Here is a 23,680-nt window from a genome sequence, read left to right on the forward strand (position 1 = left end):
TGAACCTGGCTTGTCTTGCGTCTGTGACTCCGCGCGCGCGCGCACACGTTCAGGGCGGGGCTGCACCTGTGCAGGTGAGGATCGGGGGAGGCTGGTTTCACTGATGTGTTGTGAGAGAGACAGCAGATCTATGAAACTCTCGGTATTCAGCGGGCGTTCCCTGAAGGCTGAGCGTCTTGCAGGTCCGTGAAATACTCTTGTGAGGAGTGCGGAAGGGTTACACAATATTTACCAGCTTTGACTGCTTTGGTAAGGAAGAGGGTGAGTTTCCGCGATACGATTAATTTTTTTATTTTGTAATTTGTTTTTAAATATTCCCAGCTGAATACCATAGTGCATTGTAGCCTATGTTGTTGATTGTTGTGTTTACTAATACGCAGCTGAACTTTAGGAATTTTAAATAGTTGTACGCTAAGCGTCGTCTTCGTGTTTTTGGACCATGTTTTTCTCCAGACCTTCGTGATGTGGTTATTCATGTAAAGGCGTCAGGTGTCCTAATTCTGAGAATATTTTGACGTTTTTTTTTCGAATGTACACAAGCTGAAGTACTGATGTAAGGCCTACTGATTTTTTTTTACACTTGACCTCAAACGTTGATATAATATTCTCATATTTCTTTGCATGTTAGAAATTTGCAACTTATCCATACACAAGATAAATTAATTAAAAGTACAGTGATATTAAGTTGTTTTGCTACAACCTACTACAGACAGGCTGTGATGTAACTCTAATTGTAAGCAACTGGACACATTTAAATTTAAACCAGTAAAATTAATTGAAAAAGAATTCACAATACTGACTGAAAACTCTAAAAACGTTTTTAATCTCACAATAATATATTGAAAAGCATTATAATTGTCAGCCATATTTTTAATTAAAATTAAAGATTTGAAAAAAATATATATAATTAAATTAATCTTTATTTATTTATTTATCCTAAACATTATTTTAGTGGTCATGATAGTGATCTTATATATCTTACTGGCTATACTGATGGTGTTAGAGGACAACACTTGGTCCCTTTTTACAATTATGTAAAAAAAAAACAAATCACATTCTGATTGCAGAGCCATTAATAAGTAATGTAAAAGCCACTTTGTATCTTAAGTTGTATCACCATCTCTGTATCTAGATTAGATCAGGGTCTGGTTTTTTGGTTTTATTTCCTCAACAGTGCATTATTATATCACATTGATTCATCAATTGTTTTTTCATTCTTACATTAGATTTCACCTGGATAACCCTGTGAAGTTTGTCCAGGAAGCTAACATCATGCCGAAAAATTCAAGTCGCCATCCTGCATATGGCGGCAGACAGTAAGTTGCATATTAGAGAAAGCATGTAATCATCCGTTATCAGTACAGACACATTTTCTTTATTGACCCTTTACTGCCTCACTGTAATGGTGTTATGACCCAAGCAGTGTTGTTTTAGTATCATTGATGTTTTATGGTTTTTGTTAATATATAGAATTATTTTTTATTTTTTCCACTTTAATCTTAGTTTAAATTTTATTTAATTTTGTTGTTTTATAATTTGTATTAGATTTTTTTATATGTCTATATAGTTATATGTGTGTGTGTGTGTGTGTGTGTGTGTGTGTGTGTGTGTGTGTGTGTGTGTGTGTGTGTATACACTCAATGGCTACTTTATTAGGTACACCTTGCTAGTACTGGGTTGGACCACCTTTTACCTTCAGAAATGCCTTAATTCTTTGTGGCATAGATTCAACAAGGTGTTGGAAACATTCCTCAGAGATTTTGGTCCATATTGACATGATAGCATCACACAGTTGCTGCAGATTTGTCGGCTGCACATCCATGATGTGAATCTCCCGTTTCACCACATCCCAAAGGTGCTCTATTGGATTGAGATCTGGTGACTGTGGGGACCATTTGAGTAAAGTGAACTCATTGTCATGTTCAAGAAACCAGTCTGAGATGATTTGAGCTTTGTGACATGGTGCATTATCCTGCTGGAAGTAACCATCAGAAGATGGATACACTGTAATCATAAAGGGATGGACATGGTCAGCAATAATACTCAGGTAGGCTGTGGCGTTTAAACGATGCTCAATTGGTACTAAGGGGCCCGAAGTGTTCCAAGAAAATATCCCCCACACCATTACACCACCAGCCTGAACCGTCGAGACAAGACAGGATGGATCCATGCTTTCATGTTCTTTACGCCAAATTCTGACCCTTCCATCTGAATGTCGCAGCAGAGATCGAGACTCATCAGACCAGGCAACATTTTTCTAATCTTCTATTGTCCAATTTTGCTGAGCCTGTGCCAATTGTAGCCTCTGTTTCCGGTTCTTAGCTGACAGGAGCGGCACCCGGTGTGGTCTTATCATCTCTAACTAGTCTGCCCATTCTCCTCTGACATCAACAAGACATTTTCATCCACACAACTGCCGCTCACTGGATATTTTCTCTTTTTTGGACCATTCTCTGTAAACCCTAGAGATGGTTGTGCGTGAAAATCCCAGTAGATCAGCAGTTTTTGAAATACTCAGACCAGTCCATCTGGCATCAACAACCATTCCACGTTCAAAGTCATTTAAATCCCCTTTCTTCCCCATTCTGATACTCGGTTTGAACTTCAGCAAGTCGTCTTCACCACATCTAGATGCCTAAATGCATTGAGTTGCTGCCATGTGATTGGCTGATTAGCAATTTGTGTTACCAAGCAATTGAACAGGTGTACCTAATAAAGTGGCCGGTGAGTGTATATGTTTATGTGTGTGTGTGTGTGTGTAGTTAAGTTAATTATTTTATTTCAAGTAAAGTGTTTTTATGGTTTTAGTTAGCTATAATAACCCTGGATCTGAGTAAAGTTTTAAAACATAATTAGTTCGTTATCTCACTTTGTCATTTCAGTCACCACCGATCCTCCCATCGCACACCTTCTTACCACCCTGATGAAATGCTTCACTATTACCGCTGGACGTCACCCCCAGGTGTGATGAAGATTTTGTGCATCATCATCATCATTTTGTGTGTGGCTATGTTTGCCTGTGTAGCCTCCACACTGGCATGGGACTATGATGCTAGCGCCATGGGCCTTGGGGGTCTTGGGATGGGCAATGGAGGCAGCTATAGCAGTGGATCGTACGGCGGTGGATACGGCGGTGGGCTTGGTGGATATGGAGGAAGTTACGGTGGGGGTCTCGGAGGCTATGGAGGCGGCACATACATGGACCCAAAATCAGGCAAGGGCTTCATCATAGCGATTGCAGCAATTACCTTTATCGCTGTGCTCATCATCTTCATCCTGGTGGTGTCGAGACAGAACGCTGCACAGTCTCCCGCATTCTATCTGGCCTCCATCATTATTTGTGCCATTCTGGCTGCGCTCATGCTCATCGCCACCATCGTATACCTGGTCGCTGTTAACCCCACCTCTCAGACGTCTGGATCCATGATGTATAATCAGATCTTGCAGCTGTGTGCTCAATACAAGAACCAAGATCAGGCCTCTGGCATCTTCATCAATCAATATTTATACCACTACTGTGTAGTTGAGCCTGAAGAGGTGAGCAGGTTCTTGTGAGCGGAAACCATTTTCATAATATTTGTTCAGTTCAGGTTGGTTATTATCAGACATATTTTAATACCTTTTAATATCTTTCTTCTAGCTGAGAGTCATACAAACACCGAAGCCAATCTGTTGTTGTTTATTTACAGTGCTATTTAAAGTGTTCTTTTTTTCTTTCTGTCTTTTTCCTCTCCCTTTCTCTCACTTTTTTTTTCCAAGGCCATTGCTGTTGTTCTTGGGTTTCTGGTTGTGGTTGGATTGATCATCTTACTTGTGTTCGCGGTGAAGACCCGAGGGCGGATCAGGAGATATGGCAGGGAGCGCGTTCTGTGGTATGACGTGAAGACCATCACCGACGGGCTCACGTCTCGAGGCATCGGGGAATGGGTAAGAATTTTCACGTGTGAATACCACAAAAGATATTTTTCATTTCTTGTTTATGTTAGTTTTGTGTTTTGGGTTTATGATACCATGAAATTTAATACTGTTTGTAGCATTAAGTTTGTACTACTGCTACTGTATATTTACCAAGAATGCTTCTTGTTTTATTTTCAAGAGTTGCTATGTGGTGCCTATACAGTGGGGCAAATAAGTATTTGATACACTGCCGATTTTTTTCAAGTTTTCCCAATTACAAAGAATGGAGAGATCTGTAATTTTCATCATAGGTACACCTCAACTGTGAGAGACAGAATATTAAAAAAAAATCCAGAAAATCACATTGTATGATTTTTGAATAATTCATTTCCATTTTATTGCATGAAATAAGTATTTGATCACCTACCAACCAGCAAGAATTCTGGCTCTCAAAGACCTGTTAGTTTGTCTTTAAGAAGCCCTCCTATCCTCCACTCGTTACCTGTGTTAATTGCACCTGTTTGAACTTGTTACCTGTATAAAAGACACCTGTTCACACACTCAATCAATCAGACTCCAACCTCTCCACTATGGGCAAGACCAAAGAGCTGTCTAAGGACACTAGGGACAAAATTGTAGACCTGCACAAGGCTGGGAAGGGGCTACAGGACAATAGGCAAACAGCTTGGTGAGAAGACAACAACTGTTGGCGCAATTATTAGAAAATGGAAGAAATTCAAGATGACTGTCAATCTCCCTCGGACTGGGGCTCCATGCAAGATCTCGCCTCGTGGAGTATCAATGATCCTGAGAAAGGTGAGGGATCAGCCTAGAACTACACGGGAGGACCTGGTCAATGACCTGAAGAGAGCTGGGACCACAGTACACTACACTACACTACACCGTCATGGATTAAAATCCTGCAGCGCGCGCAAGGTCCCCCTGCTCAAGCCAGCACATGTCCAGGCCCGTCTGAAGTTTGCCAAAGACCATCTGGATGATCCAGAGGAGGCATGGGAGAAGGTCATGTGGTCAGATGAGACCAAAATAGAACTTTTTGGTATGAACTCCACTCGCCATGTTTGGAGGAAGAAGGATGAGTACAATCCCAAGAACACCATCCCAACCGTGAAGCATGGGGGTGGAAACATCATGCTTTGCAGGTGCTTTTCTGCAAAGGGGACAGGACGACTGCACCGTATTGAGGGGAGGATGGATGGGGCCATGTATCGTGAGATTTTGGGCAACGACCTCCTTCCCTCAGTAAGAGCTTTGAAGATGGGTCGTGGCTGGGTCTTCCAGCATGACAATGACCCCAAACACACAACAAGGGCAACTAAGGAATGGCTCCGTAAGAAGCATTTCAAGGTCCTGGAGTGGCCTAGCCAGTCTCCAGACCTGAACCCAATAGAAAATCTATGGAGGGAGCTGAAACTCCGTGTTGCCTAGCAACATCCCCAAAACCTGAAAGATCTGGAGAAGACCTGTATGGAGGAGTGGGCCAAAATCCCTGCTGCAGTGTGTGCAAACCTGGTCAAGAACTACAAGAAACGTCTGACCTCTGTAATAGTAAACAAAGGTTTCTGTACCAAATATTAAGTTCTATTTTTTCTATTGTATGAAAGACTTATTTCATGCAATAAAATGGAGCTTAATTATTTAAAAATCATACAATGTGATTTTTCTGGATTTTATTATTTTTTTTTTTTTTTTTTTAGATTATCTAAAAGTTGAGGTGTACCTATGATGAAAATTACAGATCTCTCCATTCTTTGTAAGTGGGAAAACTTGACAAATCGGCAGTGTATCAAATACTTATTTGCCCCACTGTAATTTCTCCACTGTTTTTAGGAGTATCGTTGGTCTAGAGCAGTGCTTCCCAAACCTGTCCTGGAGGACCCCTAGCCCTGCACATTTTGTATGTCTCCCTTATCTAACACACCTGATTCAACTCATCAGCTCGTTAGTAGAGACTGCAAGACATGAATCAGGTGTGTTAGATAAGGGAGACATACAAAATGTGCAGGGCTAGGGGTCCTCCAGGACAGGTTTGGGAAGCACTGGTCTAGAGCATTGTTATTAACTATTCCATGAAGGGAAGTTTCAGAGCTAGATTTCCATGAAGAGGTGTTTTTAGGTCTAGTTTCTGGGTGTGTCCTCTTATGCACTTTCACTTGATGGAAAGCATGATTATGACCAAAAATTCCATGATGAAACGCATGGAAAACTTAATAGTGACTTAAAGGTTTATAGACTGGTTGGTGGGAATTGTTAGACCAAAAACATTTGCATGTTCTAGTGTTATTCGGTCACTCCATTGGCTTTCTTACACAAATCACCATGTAAGCAGTGGTTGTCCTTTGTCACAATGGTATTTGTGGAAGTGGTGGAACCGGTTTCGCCTGGCTTTAATGTTTGTCCAGACTATTTACCGTACAAAAAGACAGCGGAGTGAGTTGGGGAAACAGAAGCTTAAGTAAAAGAGGCCTACAGACTACCAAATGATGAGTGAAAATGTTTTGGGATTACAAATGTTGTCAAACTGGTTTTATGGAGCGGTGGGGTATTAAAAAAAACACTTTGGAAAAACACCTTTTGATACAGTGTTAAGATTGCTACAAACAGGACTTGTAACAGGTTTCAGTGTGTCAGGTTGTTTTAAATTGTTAAATGCACATGATATTTCCAAACCATAAAAATGAAATATGAAACAGTTGAAGGGTGAGCTAAATATTTTTTTAATGGAATTGCCTGCATGAAAGTTATTTATTTATACAAAATGTCTAGATATGAACTCAGACTTTCTTTGTTTTTCTTTAGGTTAAAAATGTTTCTGGAGATCCAGAGACTTTTGTCAATGACCGCAATGACCATATAGTGGTTGCACAGCCAATGGTTCACAGCCAGAAACCAATTTATCTTCCAAGGTAGGTAATCTCAGTGCTTTTAAAGATTTTATTGAATAAACAAATGCATAGCAAATGCACTACTTTTCATCCTTCTGTAGACTTTGTTCAGTGATTTTTGCCTTGATGGGGCTTGAATAAGTTTGATTATCATAGATATGAATTACATTTGTAGTAGCTGACTACAAAGATGATATCTGACTGTATGCAATCTCATAATCACAAATAAAATTGTAAGCACAGACTGACTCAAAATGATTGGTCTGCTCAATATTAGTCTGTCACTAGACGTGGTGCCACAGAGTGAAGGAATCCAGGAAATGTATGAATAGGACCTGGTGGATGTTTTGTCATGAACACGAATAACCAGTTTCACAAACTGATTAACTGAAACTATTGTGATCCGAAATCTATTCTCACTCTGTCAGTTACAATCAAAATTGTAATAATATCACACCCAAGTTATTAACTAAATTTCTGTTGGTGGTGTTTTTTTTTTTTTTGTTTTGTTTTTTTTATTTAAATCAAAAGTGATTCTGACGTGACCAGCACTTTCAGTGGACTGAAGAGTAAACTAAGAGACTATGACACTGGAGAGTCTGGAGATGAGCTGGACACTGACTATCAAAGGTGAGGAAAATCTTTGCGTTATAGTTGGTAGTACTGGAGCACAGTACTAAAAAAATAAAAAAACGCAGCATTTGTGAATCTTTGTAATTTAGTAACACTTGTCATATTTCCCCATTTACCTCTATTCTGTGCTGCCATGCTCTCAGTGAGTATCCTCCCATCATTAATGAGCAGGAGAGGCTAGAGTATAAGAGGGAGTTTGACAGAGACCACATGGAGTACAAGCGTCTTCAGGCTGAGCTGGATGATATAAATCAGGGCTTGGCAGAAGCGGATCGAGAGCTGGATGGCTTACAGGAAGGCAGCCCACAGTTCATGGTATGTAATCTTTAAAGTGAAACAAATTCATGCTTAAGGTTATGGGGTGGCAAGTCTTGCAGTATAAAGTCACAGTATCTCTTTCACATGTCAATAAAAAATAAACTTCCTTAACAATATTAAGCATTAATTTAATAATATCTCTCCTGTTTTGATAAAATCATTGTTATTTAAATGTTACATTAATATATTACTCTTGTTTTTTTTCCTCCTAAAAAGGATGCCTTGGATGTATACAACAGGCTCAAAAGTTTGAAGAAGGTAAACTCTTTCGGATTAGAATATTGTGAATTGCATAATTTGTCACAGCTGTTAAATATAACTGATGTTTATAGTAGATCATGATTATAACTTGTGTATAGGTGCAAATGTAAATGCTGACCCGTTTCCTTTCTCACAGTCTGCAGACTATCAGATGAAAAAGAAAAGGTGTAAACAGCTAAAGACAAAACTGTCCTTGATCAAAAGAAGGGTTAGCGACTATGACCACAGACAATAAATCGTGGCACTGGAAACTCAGGAGAGGATGTTATGTCATGTGATGTTTTTGGGACTTTATACTGTATCTGTATTTAAAAATATGTATCGCTGTATTACTATCAAGAACTGTATGGCTGCTGGATGACTGGTTATTGCTTTTGAGCCAAACTAAGCTTGATCAAAATATTGTGGTATCAATGAAGTATTTTGTTTTAATTTTTTAAAGCTAGATGAAGTCTGCTTTTAACCTTTTATCTTCTGCCGCAGTCAAGCCAAAGTTGGTGTATCTTTTATATATGAGCAAGTCTGTGGCCACTTTTTGTTGTAGGGATCTTCAAGCAAAGACATTCCAATGTTGATTGTTATAATAACTTCTTAGTGGATTTTCTTTTTTAAACATGTTTGTTAATCTGTCACCAGAATAATCTATTAAATACACACTTATAGAATAGGTGTGAATTCAATTTCAGTTATATAATTTATATAACTTGGTTCTTTAAGTCAATTCAGTCAAATTTATAGAGAATTTAACTTTTAATGTGGCAGGTGAATTGTTGAATGTAAAAAATGTGTTTGCTCGATATGTGTACATAGTAAAATAAAGCCATTCAATTTCCAAATGTCGTCTTTTGTATTCATTTCAGCTTCTGAGATTAAGGTGGACAGTTAAAAGCTAATCATAAAGTGGTTTTATGGATCCATATGTGGAACATGTAGGCCCTCCCAGAACTCGGAACTATTGTTCAGTTTTTGTACCGGAGGACATATATCGACGGACAAGGGTTGCCCGAAATAAATCCCGGGTGAAGTGGATTGTTTTTATAGTCCACTGAGCAAGTTACATATTAAAATGTCATTAATGCAAAAACCCAGTGTATAGACATTTTCCTGTATTTGAGTATATACTTTATTAAATATAAGTTTAAAGTACGAAAATCTATACAATGAATAAGGGAGTCTCTGTGAGGAGACAAAATGCAGAAATCTATTGAAACCTCTGAGTACAAACGTTTCTGAAGAATAGAATTACTCCATAACGTTCCCCTAAAGAAAGATTACTTCTAAAACATGGATGAAGAACCAGAGAGAGCAAAACGCTGGGAAGGAGGATACGAACGAACATGGTGAGAAGTTGAGCTTTATGCTTTAGCTAACTTGTGTGCGTTTTCAATTTAAATGCATTATCTCAAATTGCCACCAAAAAGTGGTCATTGTTAATAAAATATACTTCATAAAATATTTATTCCGTCAATAATTGTATGAAACAAAGGCTCAGAAACTATGGCTTAGTATGACTGTAAGGGGCATCACAAGACTGTCAGCCACTGATATTTGTGACCCTGGACCACAAAACCAGTCATAAGGGTCAATTTTTCCAAATTTAGATTTATACATCATATGAAAGCTGAATTCATAAGCTTTCCATTGATATATTGTTTGTTAATATTTACAATATTTGGCCGAGATACAACTATTTGAAAATCTGGAATCTGAGGGTGCAAAAAAAAAAAAAAAAAAATCTAAATATTGAGAAAATCGCCTTAAAGTTGTCCAAATGAAGTTCTTAGCAATGCATATTACTAATAAAAAAATAAGTTTTGGTTTACAGTAGGAAATGTACAAAATAGCTTCATGGAACGTGATATTTACTTATCCTAATGATTTTTGGCATAAAAGAAAAATTTATCATTTTTGACCCATGCAATATGTTTTTGGCTATTGCTATAAATATATCCCAGCGACTTAAGACTGGTTTTGTGGTCCAGGGTCACATTTATTAAAGCACATGAGAACACATACTCTGTAATGAGCAGTTGATGTGTCTCTCTTAGGGAGGTGCTGAAGGAGGATGAATCTGGATCTCTCAAAGCCACTGTGGAGGACATTCTTTTCCAGGCGAAGAAAAAAAGGTACAGTACTCAAATGCAAAATTTAAAAATCAGTTTGAGCTGATTGCATATTGCTTTGATATTCACTTGCAGTCTCTCTGTCACATTACAGAGTGTTTGAGAGTCATGGAAAAGTTCGGCTTGGGATGGTAAGATGCATTTTACGGTCCTCCATAGTTATATCATTATTTTTGTTGTCGGAGACTCATTATAATCATGCATATAATTCCCACCAAACCAGATGCGTCACCTCATTGTGATCATTGACTCATCTAGATCAATGGAAGATCAAGACCTGAAGCCCAACAGGCTCACCTCAACCTTGAAGGTTAGTAGCACTGCATCTGTAGCGACGTATGGAATCTTGACATTTAAATGAACTGATTTCATTTTGCATTCTTCAGCTGATGGAGTATTTTGTAGAGGAATACTTTGACCAGAATCCTATCAGTCAGGTAATGCACTTGTCTCTGTATCTGTTTGTGAGCGTTTACAACGTGTGCAGCTTCGGTTAACTGTACCATATCGTCACAGATAGGGATCATTACCACTAAGAACAAGAGGGCGGAGAAGCTCACTGATCTTGCAGGTTGATGCATTTGTATTATGTTTGCATGGTTTGAGAAGATTTTTTTTATCATTATCTTCACTTGACATTGTTTTACTCTTACCAGGGAACCCTAAGCAGCATATAGCAGCTTTGAAGAAAGCCGTGGACTCCACGTGTATTGGCGAACCATCTCTCTATAACTCTTTGAACTTGGCTATGCAGACTCTGAAGTAAGGCACATGTTCAGCGTGTGACACTTCCATCTGGAACTGAAATGCAACAGTGTTGCATACAGTGCTTAATAATCTACATATCCCTTTACCGCAGTAACCATATTTCTATTTTCATGCAGACACATGCCTGCTCATACAAGCAAAGAGATCCTGGTTGTTTTCAGCAGTCTTACCACCTGTGACCCAGCCAACATCTATGAGCTTATCAAAGTGAGTTTGAATTAAGTTAATGGCCGCATACTGCAATGGTTAGTATGGTCTAATGAACGCTCATTTCTTTGTGGTCTTGTGTTTTAATACATCAACAGACTCTGAATGGTTTGAAGATCAGAGTGTCTGTGATTGGCCTGTCAGCAGAGGTTCGGGTGTGCACCATCCTCACAAGAGAAACTGGAGGTTGGTAGTCTTACTTTAACATGAATTCTCACTTGTATAATGTTTTCTAAATTCTGTTTGGCCCAATAGGATCCTACAATGTGATTCTGGATGAGAGTCATTTTAAAGAGCTGCTGATGCTGCATTTGAAGCCGCCTCCAGCCAGCTCCTCCTCAGAGTGCTCCCTCATTCGCATGGGTAATCTCACAGTCATTGTCACCACATTTACACAATTTAAATGGAGTAAAATGTTGAAAGTACAACACCTATTACTGGTAGCTAAAAGCTTAGTCAAAAATTTGCCAACACGTTTAAGAAATATGTAGAACTGGGAATTTTCTGCTGTATGTCATTTTCTTTTCTTTTTTGTCTTCACTGCACTGTAAATGTAAAGAAATGAAAAATGAAATTTTGTATTAGTGTAAGCTACAATATATAATTTGTATTCTTCCACAACATCTTTAATGTGCATAATAATTTGCTTAGGTTTCCCCCAGCATGTCATAGCCTCCATGTCTGACCATGTCTCATTTAGCATGTCGTGAGTACAGTTTAAATCTTATGTTCTTACGCTCACCAATTCTGCATTTATTTAATCAAAAAGTAATATTATGAAATATTATTTAAAATAAACTGTTAATATTACATTATATTGTATTACATATAATGTAATACAATATAATGGCAAAGCTGAATTTTCAACCTTTAGACCCAAGAAATAATTCTTATTGTTATCAATGTTAGAAACCGTTGTTCTGCTTTATATTTCTGTGGAAACCATGATATTTTTTTTTTTCAGAATTTTATTGTTGAATAGAATTTTTAAAAAAGAAAATATCTTTACTGTCACTTTTGAACAATTTAATTCATCCATTCTGAATTAAAGTATTCTTTAAAAAAAAAAAAAAATCTTACTGACCCCAAACTCTTGAATGGTATCATTAATGTATAATTATATTATTTATAATTTGAAATCATATTTAGTATAGTTAATTTTCTAAAATATTTTAGGCACCTAGACAGCGCTGGAGAACCAGGACTCACTCTTGGCGGCTACTACTGCCCACAGTGCAGCGCCAAATACACTGAGCTGCCAGTGGAGTGTAAAGTGTGTGGTATGTTCTCAGCATGTCTCTGTTCTTCAGTCTGTACACTAATCTTCAGAGAGTATCGATGTGTTCAGTTCTCACAGTCTGTGTCTTCTCTCTGGTAAAGGTCTGACTTTAGTTTCCGCTCCTCATCTGGCCCGTTCCTTCCATCACCTCTTCCCCCTTGAGGCCTTCCAGGAGACCCCACTGGAGGAGTATGAGGGCGAGAGGTGAGCTCCACACTCACTCTGTGAAAAACCCTCTGTCTCATTACAGCATATATCATAGCATTAATCTGTCTTTTCAGGTTCTGTGAAGCTTGCCAAGGAGAGTTGAAAGACAAAAGTGTAGGTTTTCCCATTTAAAATCTTTTGCATGGGAACATTAATAGTTTCTTGTTTAAATGACATTTAGCCTCTGTTTTCTCCTCTCTGCAGGTGTTTACTTGTCTAGCATGTAAAAAAGTGTTCTGTGTAGAGTGTGATCTCTTCATTCATGACACGCTGCACTGCTGTCCTGGCTGCATGCAGACCGACAGGACGTCCTGATGTAAGATGGCCTCACTACAAGACATTTGTGACCTTCAGTACAAGTAGAAAATGAGAGATGCAGAAGAAAAATAGGAAGTCCTCAGATTCTCACTGATTATTGAGGGTTAACGTAATGAAAGCCAGTGCTTGTCAGATCTTTGCCATCTTTCTGTTTACTTGCATCATATAGTTGTGCTCAAGCTGTAACTGTATGAAAGGGCGCTCCCTATGGGGAAAAGTGTCTCACTGGACCAAATGAAACCAGCATCAGAGAAAAACATTTTTCAGTGTCCTATTTCTACTGAAGCCACTTAGTTGTAATAGATTTAACATGACAACTGTTTCTATATTTTGTTTCCTACATACCATGTTAATATACTTGCCTGTGCTCAATGACGCAGATGCAAACCTGTAACTAGGTGTTGAGATGAATTGTTCAAACAAATTAATTTTTTTTTCTTTTAAAACCGTACTGACTTTACATGACTTGTTTTTGCAAACTAAACTATTATATATATTGTATAAATGATTGCTGGTATATATGTTTAAGGTGTTGATGTTAAATGTCTCGATTTCTATAGTTAAAAGAGTTGATTGCAAGGACAAAGTGTATGACAAAAATAAAAGATATTATAAAAGTAATCCAATTCACAAGAATTTCATTTCTGTATGAAAGGTTGGAGACAGATGAGATTCTTCAGTTTGACCTTTACAAACAATGGTACAGCTATTCAAAAATATTTACTTCAGTACTTCTTCTCAAAACCCTTGCATCATATTAAATTGCATTATAAAATGTATACACCTATGACTTTGACATTTCCAGTTTAAGAGCTTCACAGCTCTGTATTTTTATGCTGGTCATACTGTCTGTGCAGCCAGGCCTTCAGTAGTGGGAGGTTCTTGTCCATCCAGCGAATGTTCTCTTCAATGTTCTCCAGGGCTTGCTGAATACATCTCAATTCTGCTCCGGTCTCAGCCCGCAAGGAACTGAAGAAACTACGAATCTGATGAAACAGAGAAACACATCATGTAATGAAGGATCAGAAATGCTTTTGGTCTAGACAAACTGATGAAAGCTCCTAATTATTTGTTGTCCTTATTATTTGTATAAAACCCCCAATACCTACCTCAGCTAGCATTTCTCTGGTGGAATACTGGTTGGTCACTCCCACTACCATGTGCGCTATAGAGTGTGAGCCAAGATCAAACCTATAAACAAAAACTTGAAGTCATTAAAGGGCTCAGAATATAACACTGGTGTGTCTAATTAAATCAGCATCTTACTTCTTAATCAGGGAGTCCCAGTTAGCTTTTAAAAAGTCCCATGCGTGTTTATAGGCCTTAGGATTTTTACTGACTGAAGTCACAACATATGGCAGATCCTGAGTCTTCATCACCTCTCCCACCAGACTCTGCTCCATCATCCTGACACAAATGAAGGATGACATGAGTGACAATTCTTACTTTCCTAAACTGATTTATATCTGAATATCTCACCATTTTAGCTTGTGATCGAGAGGGCTGGTCGTGAGGGCCATCTTTATCCTGCTCTTCATTGAGACGTACATGGACTCCTTGTACTTCTCAAACAAGAAATCCCAGCCATCCTCAGTCCGGGCGCCAACAGAAAACACAGCCATAGTAACATCATTAGGAAGACTAAAGGACAAAAATAATTAATTTCTCCTTACTGTTTCATTCATTAAGGGAGGAAAAAAGAAAACATGCTATTACTATTCCAGAGTTTTCAATGGTAACAGTGTAGACCAGGGGTCCGCAAGTAAGTTTGGCATCGGGCCAAAAAAAATAAAAATCCACCACTAGATGGCGGGCTAGAACATAGTCAAAGGATAATTTAAGATATTAATTGATGAAAAATGCAACCAGAATTGCCTGTGACTGACTGTTACAGTGTATTTTGTAACTGATAGTCAGCTGTTACTCTGTGTAAAATCCTGCGGCAGTCGTTAACACAAAGCCACATTTGTGTGGCGGACCGGTGTCCGAACAGCAGTGGCGGCACTAGGGCGGGGCTTGAGCCCCATCAGAAACTTGCTTAGCCCCGGCACAGCACCCCCCCCCCCCCCCCCCCCCCCCCCACCCCCCAAGGATTTCCAAATGATTTTCCTGTTTTTTAACTCTCGGTGTCACTCTTATAAACATTGAAAAATAAACATTAAAAACCTAAACAAAAAAAAGTGCCTCATATGTGGCCTATAAACAATTTATATTATGGGGGAGGGTCAAGCAGCTCAAGCAAACTGTGCGCAAGAGTTACAGTGAACATCAGTCAATTCACTATAGAGAAAGTGAAAGTAAAAAAAAACTGACGGCTAACGCTGCATTAACGGCGCATATTCAACGAGAGACGAATATGCTGATATGCTACTCTAACATATGCTGATAACGGGATATAATTGTCTTAAATTATTCCCTTAATATTTCTCTTGTGGCTAGTATATAGTGAAAAACATGAGAATAAATGTATTTCGCGTAATACAGGTTGTTTTTGAAAATCATGAAATAAAGCTGCTCTTAATTTTCATTGACTGCAGTGTTAATAATAATAATGTTAATAATAATAATTATAGGCCTATAATTCATTGTATAAATTAGTAGACCTGTTTTAAAAAATAATTTTAAAAACAGTTTCAATGAGTAAGCTAGAGCCTATTTTATTATCCTCACAGCGCATCATGCGGTGATGCGTTATAAAATTATTGTAGGGCAATAATTTCATGTAATTTATTAATAAAAGTACTCTAATAATAATAATAGGCCTAATAATAAGAAGAATGTAACAGGCCTATATTAATTGGAAATACTAAATCCTCTTAATATTGCCAATTTTTTATGCTTATCTCTGGCTATCATCGACACATGATATCATGCAAATCAGCACAGGGAGGTTATCACCTGCAATGTGTGCCCGTGTGGAAATAGTTTTATGAATTGTAAAAAAAAAAAAAAAAAAAAAAAGTAGTTTTTATTGAATTGGGGAAAAAAAATCAACTTTCTCTCTTTTCTATATTCATTCATAAATTATATTACTTTGTAAGTGTCATATTTGTCAGTTGGCATTAGTATATTACTAATAACAGTGGCAAATGAGAAGTTTAATACCACAGGAAAAAAGTAAAATGTGCCTTTTTAGAAGCTGCTGTATATAAAAAACTGATAGCTAAAGTTTAGGCGTTCATTACTTTCTCTCAATTTAATTAGTTTTTTTAGCACCTCCTCTGAACTGTTATAGGCTATTTAACATGTGAATTCTTGCTAAATATGCAGTTATATTGGTGGTGGAGCGCTCTTGGAGCGAGTGAAAACCACGACGCTCTGACTTTTAAAAAATCCGATCCTCACTCCGAAAATCACACTGCTCCGCTCCGCTCACATACTCTGATTGTGAGTATCTGTTGCTGTCATGAGAGATCTATTTCTGAACCAGCCGCTATCAAAATAATCTGGCAACGGGCGCAGGCCAGATATTATTGCTGGCGGGCTGCCTGTTGCCGACCACTGGTGTAGACCATAGTGTTCATTGTTCAAAAGGAAGTTTCAGAAAGGAAAGAAAATGATGACCTCTCACCTCATATTCCCATCTGAGTTCCTCCACTGGTTGAAGAGATGGGTAGCGGTGCTGACACAGTGAGGATGACCCCGCACACAGCCGAACAGAAGCAGGTAGCTGCGCAGCATCCTCTGAGACACAGAGCCATCATCAGTCCACGACTGCTGGTCTATGAGCTTCCTGAACAGCTGCAGTATGTAGCCCTGGACCACAGCGAGAGAACCAGCATTAGTTACACAACTACAACAGGGAACAAGGCATGGTGAGTTTATTTATACAACTCATTTCATACAAAATGGTCATTTAATATGCTTCATTCACTCATTTGTTTTTCTATATTAAAACAAACAAAAAGGTTATTTTAAAGTGTAATATTTCACAATATTACTGTTTTTACGGAACTATTGAATTATTTTTATTGAATTATCTATTATTAAATGTCAAAACAAATTTTTGTTTTATTCTTAGAATTGCACAGACTGAAAAGAAGCTGATTTCAAATCTGAATCCTGAATGAATTAATCCACAAGCTAGGAAGATCACTGACTGACCTTCATCTGGTTCTCCAGCTCCACCATGTCTCTCTTCTCCATGAGTTTGTACAGAGGCACAAGCTCACTGAAGCCCTGTGTCACTGGCATGATCTCAGTTTCCTTGCTTAGGTACAGGGTCAGGTCTAAAGCCTTAACCAGCGGAAGTTTACCAACACTGTCCAGAACACATGGAGGGAGGATGATTTTAAATCAACCAGAGCATGAGAGCTTGCCAACACTTTTATTGTATAATCTGCAGTACTTTACATTGACTTGTTTGAATCCTGATACATTTTCATCCTGCTGACCAATAAGAGCACATACTGTACACAGATGAATGAGGACTGACCTGACCAGCTGGAAGGCGTTGTTGATGAGGCTGGCCCGGTCATTGCTGCTGAGCGCTGTGTGATTGTGTTTGAGCAGCATGATGAGGTCATCCCAGCCAGAACCCTCATAGTGTACAATGTAATATCCACTCATGTCCACATTAAACTTGATCCAGTCCACCTCCTCCGGCAGATACAGAACATCTGTGACGACATACACAACAGATCTGTTAGAAATCAGTGCTACAGTGTTCTATGGATGATCTTTCAGTCTTTGTGTTGTTTAGTGATGTCTAAACACCGACATTTTAAATGAATGTAAATTATTATCAAAACAATATATTATATAATATTATTTAATAATATTAGCACAAAATTAGTAATAATATTAAATAATTCTATTAAAACAAATACCTGTTTTAGTCTTAAGCAGGAAGCGGTGCACTGTGGTGGAGTCGCTGGTAATGTAAGTCAATGGAACGTGCCACAGAAAGCTGTAAGATCAAGAATTTACAATCAAGTGTAAAAAAAAAGGAAAATTAAGAGTCTGAAAATCAGTTAATCCTTATAAAGCCTCTTGTACACAAAAAGGGCCTTGCCGTGACAAAGCAAATGGAATTTGTATGATTGTTCATGATATGTATGATTCACTGCTGCCCCACCGTTTTAGCTGCAAAAAAAACAGTCAATTGTGACATCATTGTTAACCCTCTGGTGTTGTTAGCGGTCAAAAATTTCAACTTAAACTGTGGTAAATCTTGAACGCAGACTTAAGTTTGGTCTCTTTTTAAAGACGCTTGACCGATTAGTGCTCAAATGAGAAATGCACTTTTAAAAAGTTTAAAAAGTGAAAAAGATTATTATTATGAAAAATACACAGATATACTATTTTAAAACGTTATATCAAATATATATTTTCCAAAACATGTTTTACTCTGAAACTGCTAGAGTTGTGCTCCAAATTTGAGGTTGATATCCCTACTAGATGAAATTAGCTTCCCAATCATTTCCAATGTGGCCATTTTTATCGCAAAAAAATACATGTGTGACTATATTTTTCAGGACCATTTAACCTTTTAAATTCATGTCCATGATTTTTTTTTTTGGTGTGTGTAAATGACTGTACAGAAAAAGAATAAAAGAATAAAAGAATAAACCCTGAATAAATCATATAAAAAATAAAATCACTATCAGTATCAGTATCACAGGCATAAAAAATAAGAAACTGTCGATCTCTGATATTAATATTAAACCTGGATGTTTGTGAGGGGTCATCACTCTTGAGGTAACGCTCTTGACTTAGTCTGACTTCGCGACCTTTGACCTCCACCGTAATGAGTGGAAAGCCCTCCTGCAACGTCCATGTCTCCATCATAGCCTTAACATCCAGCTCATCCTCAGAGTGCCATTTCTAAAAGATAAAATATCACAGAAGTACATGACAACACCCACTTAAAAACAGGGTAAAGAGAGTTCAGATTAATGATTAACAAAGTAACCCACAGAAGCTCCAGAGTGTGAGACTGAGCGCCGGCAGGACTCATCGCCCTTCAGTCTGCCTTCATCCAGACCATCAGAGTCACACACCTAGAACAGAGAGAGACTTTGAAAACTTGTTAACACTCACTACTATATCATCATGAGATCCTGTACTCCTAAAAACTTTGTGAAATTTTGTGAGCAAAAAAGGCCCATTGTCAGTAGTGTAGCAAGAGGCACAGCTCACAAAGAAGTCTTTTTTAAAACGAGCAGCTTTCTGTTGGATAATGTGGCAGATTTGCTTAACTAACTGGATTTCACCTGGGAAACTTAACAGGTAAATGTAAACGCAACTAATGAATTATAAGAAAGTTCTATGCATCTGCATCACACATGTAAATTGTACTCACATTGGTCAGACTTTCCCACAGGTTATTATTGACCGTATTCTGGTAACTGTAGCGTTTTAGGTATTTCACAATGCCCAATTTAAACGCATCTGGGGTCAGAAACTCTCTCAGCATGTTCAGAATACAAGCCCCCTGAAATGATATTAACAATTGTAAATTGGTTTTAAAAAGCTTTTGAAAGAGTATAACAAGAAACACATCTTGCACAGGAAAACTTTGCAAAGCTTGCTTATGCACCTTGTCATAGGAAACATCATCAAACATTTCCTGTATCTGGGCAGGGTTCTCCACCGGTGTGGACACTGGGTGAGAGGAGCTCAAGGAGTCTACCTCCATGGCCTCAAAACACTTGCCTAAGAAATAATCCTCCTGTGGCACAAAGAAAATTGGGATTTATATTAGCAAAGATCTTCATCCAACTCATGCTAAGTGCTTTTAAAATTATGATTATGAAAATAAAAAGCTTTTTACTAAAACTTACAACTTGCAGTTCAGGATTGGTGATGTTGACAGACACAAACTCCATGAACTTGGCAAAACCTTCGTTCAGCCACAGATCATTCCACCACTGCATGGTCACCAGGTTTCCAAACCACTGACAAGAACAGACAAAGAATGAACAATTCATTAATTAACCACAGCAACATGTAGAATAATTACTAGAATACATCCCGTCATAGTTAACTGATGTCATAAGTTTACCTGATGGGCCAGTTCATGGGCGATCATCATCGTGATGCCCAGCTTGTCAGAAGCAGAAGACTTGTGAGGGTCAAAAAGAAGGCCTGATTCCCGGTAGGTGGTCAGACCCCAATTCTCCATGGCTCCAGACTGGAAGTCTGGGATAGCAGCAAGATCTACAGAGCAGATTATTTAAATGATGAACTCAGAAACATGCCTTTTGCATTTTAAGTAGTAGATGAAATGCCCATGTGGAGCTAACCCTGTTTGGGTAGAGGGTACGGAATATCAAAGTAGTCATCATAGAAGTCAAGCAGTTTCACTGCAGCATCCAGAGCAAACTCTGCCTGGTCAATCTTCTCTGGCACAGCATACACTGAAATCTGAATTCACATCAAATAAATACATTTATGGAGCATCACAAAAAGTGATAATTGATGGAGGTGGGATCTTATGGTACATAAGGGCTTGGTTTGGTTTTAATGATATAAGACAGATCATCTTCTAACCTGGACTCCATGCTGACTCGTTTTGCTGATGGACAGAAAGTCAGAGACAATGAAGGCCACCAGGTATGTGCTCATCTTAACACTCACATCAAACTGGTCCTCAAACAGGCTGCCTGGCAGCTCTAATGTTCTCAGCTGGAGTAAAGAAAAAAAACAGACTCAACAGAAGAATCAGAGTCTCCAATGGCAGATTAATAGTTCATGCACTTTATGATTTATTCAGGTTTTAGTCAGAAAACAGCAAGATTGATCAATGGAGGATCTATGGATATTATAACAACACCTTAGGCATGTTTGAGAGGGCAATATGCTTTGCTTCTCTGCGAATCCGCACAGAAAAGTTGGCTTTGAAGGCAGGTTCATCAAAACAGGGAAAAGCTGCCCGTGCACTGGTCGGCTCAAATTGTGTGGAAGCCACAACCCTGAGAACGTGATTGGCACAACATCAGATTATTACTTCGAAACACTGATAAATCACTTTCAGAGCCACTCAGAGAGATATTGGCTGTGCTTACATAAGGGTTCTCACCTGAGGTCTCCCTTGTTGGTGCGATATGTGCTTTTGTAAAATCCATGAAAGCTCTCAGAGAGGTTGGCGGCAAACTCCAGTTGAATTGAATATACATGGCCTCTCTTCAGCACTGCATGCTCAGATATAAGTGCAATCTGCTGGAAGTATGGGTATTCTAGCACCTTTAGGGCCTGTAGCTGACCTATGTCTGACACTAGCAACCTTGCATTGGAGATATGAAGATCCTTGCTGTGCAGTATAATATTCTTGGTGTTTTCGAGGACCTCAATTTGGATCTGCACCATTCCAGTAAAGTCTAAACTTGTGAGGTTGGGGTGGATAAGGAGATGGTAATGAAGGGGAGATACTGTGTCTGGAAGTCTCATTTTGTTCCATGGGAATGGTTCTCCATTGGTTGATGTGGGGAATGAAGTGGACTCTTGAGTGACTGCAGCCCAGAGGTGAATGGGCAAAACTATGAGATACACGAGCAGAGCAAAGCAAATCATGGCTGCCCAGTACTACACTGTTGGGAAAAAGGGGGAAAAAATTTATTATAAGCTCCGATAATACAACACAAGCTCATAAACTCAACATGGGCTTGATTACTTTGAACAAGTTCTACTTTCGTCTTTGTTTAAAAATTATTTAGTGAGTAAGTGTATAATAATGCACTTATATGTGACCCTGGACCACAAAAGCAGTCTTAAGTCGCTGGGGTATATTTGTAGCAAAAGCCAAAAATACATTGTATGGGTAAAAATTATCAATTTTTCTTTTATGCCAAAACTCATTAGGACATTAAGATCATATGTTCCATGAAGATATTTAGTAAATTTCTTACGATAAATATATCAAAACTTCATTTTTGATTAGTAATATGCATAGCTAAGCACTTCATTTGGACAAATTTAAAGGCGATTTTCTCAATATTTTGATTTTTTTTTTTTTGTAATATTTGTATCTCAACCAAATATTGTCTGATCCTAACAAACCATACATCAATGGAGAGCTTATTTATTCAGCTTTCAGATGATGTAAGAATCTCAATTTCGTTAAACTGACACTTAAGACTGGTTTTGTGGTCCAGGGTCACAAATACACTGCATATCCCCTCTTGTAGAAATCTAATTTCTCCGAATCGGTTCTTTTGAACAATTCGTTTACGTCATGACGTAGTCATATTCGGTTTAAAACATCCCAGTAAAGCCGCATGTTGCACTTTTACTGATCGATTATGTATAATTAATAAGAGTGTTTATTGTAATTTCACATATCCAATGTCTGTTAGTTGCGCATATGATTCTGCTCATAAAAACATCATCATTTACAGAAACAACGCTTTTTAAAAAACGTTTTATAATTATTTGTTAAAAACAACGCCGTTTCGCACGTGTTAAGAATGTCATGCAGCCAAGTGCAAGATCATGCTCTACTTAGCCTACCGGTTTCCTACCAACGTCTTGTACTGTGATGTAAACCGAAACAAGCACTGCGCGTGCAATACGCTTCACCAAACGTCATCTGTACCGTATTGTCACGTGCCAGAGATAAAGTTCAAGTTTATTTTCACAGAATACTTACGACTGTGAACCACGCTTTTCAGTTAAAATCCTCGATGTGTTCTAAATGAATCCAGGTTTGGTTCAGCTGAGCATTCAAATCAATGAATGTGAAAGTGAAAATACAATTCCTCAACATTTGCATCATGGGAAGTTGTATTGTTATTATTTTTTTTAATTAAAGGCGCTGCTCTAACCGATTAGCTGTTTCAATATAAATTTAGGTTAACACTATCAAATAAATACAATCAGCAGGCCTATGCATATAAAGTGGTAAGTAACCATTGTAGACGCATGTTGCCAGATCCTCCCTCTCAGTTCCCCAGTCTGTGGAAATGACCTGAACCTTCAAATGTATGGAAGCATCAAGCATGTGTAGCAAAATTCAATTTGAAATGCAAAATGGCAATGCATTTCTGTATTTAAATGTACATTTTCCCATACATATGTGCAACATTTAGTGCAAAATGAAAATTCAATCATTTAAATTAGACATTTTCTACACAAGTTTTAATATGCAAATTAAAAACATATTTTAAAGCTTTATAAGTTGCAAAATTAAAATGAATTACCCAAATTGATTAGATATGTTTAACATGTCCAAGCAAAAACTGCAGCAAATTTATCATTGAAATGCTGTTTTTCCTAAATGCATTTAGGGGTAGGACACTTCGGGATTGCATTTTCATCGTGATACCGCGTGATAACTGTAGCGCAATGCATTGTGCAGCAAAAGGGAAGCAAAATGGTGATTTAAATGTATTTTTATTTTTCTTAAATGCATTGACACTTACATATATGCATTAAATTGCATTTTCAATTGTATTAAACATATCTAATCAGTTTGGGTTATATATTTTTATTTTTATTTTGTATAAGAAAATCAATAATGAAAAACTGTTTCATTTAGTTGATCCAGAAAACAGGATCTAGAGGTGGTCCAGCCATTTGCGGCATATTCCCCGGCAGGAAACGTCAAGGTGTCCTTTACAACCTTAATATACTTCACAGTTCATGCATGCTTATATATTATTCTTCAAAGAAACATTGTTTTTAGTTTAAATTTGATCAAAAGTCAAATTCAGCTTTGCCATCACATGAAATAGAAAAGTTACTTAAATTGTAATAATATTTCATAATATTACATACATTTTAATCAAATAAACATGCATTTGGTGAGAATAAGACTTCTTTCA

General features: G+C 37.9%; 3 protein-coding genes across 7 annotated transcripts; 2 read left to right on the forward strand and 1 right to left on the reverse strand.

Annotated features, from left to right (window-relative positions):
- The first annotated feature begins 58 nt into the window (after positions 1-58).
- LOC306869402 (occludin-like) lies at positions 59-8,848 on the forward strand. Of its 3 annotated transcripts, none has more exons than XM_079416168.1 (9): positions 59-261; positions 1,227-1,316; positions 2,883-3,537; positions 3,760-3,927; positions 6,718-6,824; positions 7,335-7,433; positions 7,580-7,751; positions 7,971-8,012; positions 8,152-8,848. In XM_079416168.1, the coding sequence occupies exons 2-9, from the start codon at positions 1,273-1,275 to the stop codon at positions 8,248-8,250; spliced, it is 1,386 nt and encodes a 461-aa protein (XP_079272294.1). In that variant the 5' UTR covers positions 59-261; positions 1,227-1,272; the 3' UTR covers positions 8,251-8,848. The 3 variants fall into 3 exon arrangements, with proteins under 3 accessions (XP_079272294.1, XP_079272296.1, XP_079272295.1); XM_079416170.1 differs by having other exon boundaries at positions 98-249; XM_079416169.1 differs by having other exon boundaries at positions 220-553.
- Positions 8,849-9,002: 154 nt separating this feature from the next.
- On the forward strand, positions 9,003-13,512 carry LOC306869980 (general transcription factor IIH subunit 2-like). 2 transcript variants are annotated; one of them, XM_079416973.1, is made up of 15 exons: positions 9,003-9,355; positions 10,064-10,141; positions 10,233-10,269; positions 10,362-10,448; positions 10,525-10,575; positions 10,655-10,709; positions 10,795-10,900; positions 11,023-11,113; positions 11,212-11,299; positions 11,369-11,476; positions 11,765-11,819; positions 12,290-12,393; positions 12,494-12,596; positions 12,674-12,713; positions 12,804-13,512. In XM_079416973.1, exons 1-15 carry the CDS (start codon positions 9,300-9,302, stop codon positions 12,912-12,914), a joined length of 1,170 nt encoding a protein of 389 aa, XP_079273099.1. In that variant the 5' UTR covers positions 9,003-9,299; the 3' UTR covers positions 12,915-13,512. The 2 variants fall into 2 exon arrangements, with proteins under 2 accessions (XP_079273099.1, XP_079273100.1); XM_079416974.1 differs by having other exon boundaries at positions 9,006-9,355; positions 10,397-10,448.
- On the reverse strand, positions 13,360-22,821 carry LOC306869979 (endoplasmic reticulum aminopeptidase 1-like). 2 transcript variants are annotated; one of them, XM_079416971.1, is made up of 19 exons: positions 22,507-22,821; positions 20,941-21,448; positions 20,695-20,833; positions 20,412-20,546; positions 20,165-20,285; positions 19,924-20,078; positions 19,703-19,816; positions 19,459-19,590; positions 19,222-19,353; positions 18,836-18,919; positions 18,586-18,743; positions 17,747-17,826; positions 17,353-17,536; positions 17,022-17,178; positions 16,489-16,673; positions 14,397-14,558; positions 14,184-14,324; positions 14,027-14,108; positions 13,360-13,903 (listed from the first exon to the last, which is right to left on the reverse strand). In XM_079416971.1, the coding sequence occupies exons 2-19, from the start codon at positions 21,429-21,431 to the stop codon at positions 13,733-13,735; spliced, it is 2,823 nt and encodes a 940-aa protein (XP_079273097.1). In that variant the 5' UTR covers positions 21,432-21,448; positions 22,507-22,821; the 3' UTR covers positions 13,360-13,732. The 2 variants fall into 2 exon arrangements, with proteins under 2 accessions (XP_079273097.1, XP_079273098.1); XM_079416972.1 differs by lacking the exon at positions 22,507-22,821 and adding an exon at positions 22,368-22,450 and having other exon boundaries at positions 13,443-13,903.
- Between the last annotated feature and the right edge of the window lie 859 nt (positions 22,822-23,680).

The sequence above is a fragment of the Barbus barbus genome, assembly GCF_936440315.1.
Source record: "Barbus barbus genome assembly, chromosome: 5".
Taxonomy (NCBI): Eukaryota; Metazoa; Chordata; class Actinopteri; order Cypriniformes; family Cyprinidae; genus Barbus; species Barbus barbus.

What these genes read in the sequence shown, in the direction of transcription:
- LOC306869980 (XM_079416973.1), top strand. Translation starts at nt 9,300, where the DNA reads ATGGATGAAGAACCAGAGAGAGCAAAACGCTGGGAAGGAGGATACGAA. An exon ending in GTGCTCCCTCATTCGCATGG is followed by an intron (nt 11,477 to 11,764) that starts GTAATCTCACAG and finishes TAATTTGCTTAG; the next exon opens with GTTTCCCCCAGCATGTCATA. An exon ending in GAGGAGTATGAGGGCGAGAG is followed by an intron (nt 12,597 to 12,673) that starts GTGAGCTCCACA and finishes CTGTCTTTTCAG; the next exon opens with GTTCTGTGAAGCTTGCCAAG.
- LOC306869979 (XM_079416971.1), bottom strand. Translation starts at nt 21,431, where the DNA reads ATGATTTGCTTTGCTCTGCTCGTGTATCTCATAGTTTTGCCCATTCAC. An exon ending in CCCATGAACTGGCCCATCAG is followed by an intron (nt 19,817 to 19,923) that starts GTAAACTTATGA and finishes TGTTCTTGTCAG; the next exon opens with TGGTTTGGAAACCTGGTGAC. An exon ending in AACGCCTTCCAGCTGGTCAG is followed by an intron (nt 17,179 to 17,352) that starts GTCAGTCCTCAT and finishes TGTTCTGGACAG; the next exon opens with TGTTGGTAAACTTCCGCTGG.
- LOC306869402 (XM_079416168.1), top strand. Translation starts at nt 1,273, where the DNA reads ATGCCGAAAAATTCAAGTCGCCATCCTGCATATGGCGGCAGACA. An exon ending in GTGTAGTTGAGCCTGAAGAG is followed by an intron (nt 3,538 to 3,759) that starts GTGAGCAGGTTC and finishes TTTTTTTCCAAG; the next exon opens with GCCATTGCTGTTGTTCTTGG. An exon ending in CTGGACACTGACTATCAAAG is followed by an intron (nt 7,434 to 7,579) that starts GTGAGGAAAATC and finishes CCATGCTCTCAG; the next exon opens with TGAGTATCCTCCCATCATTA.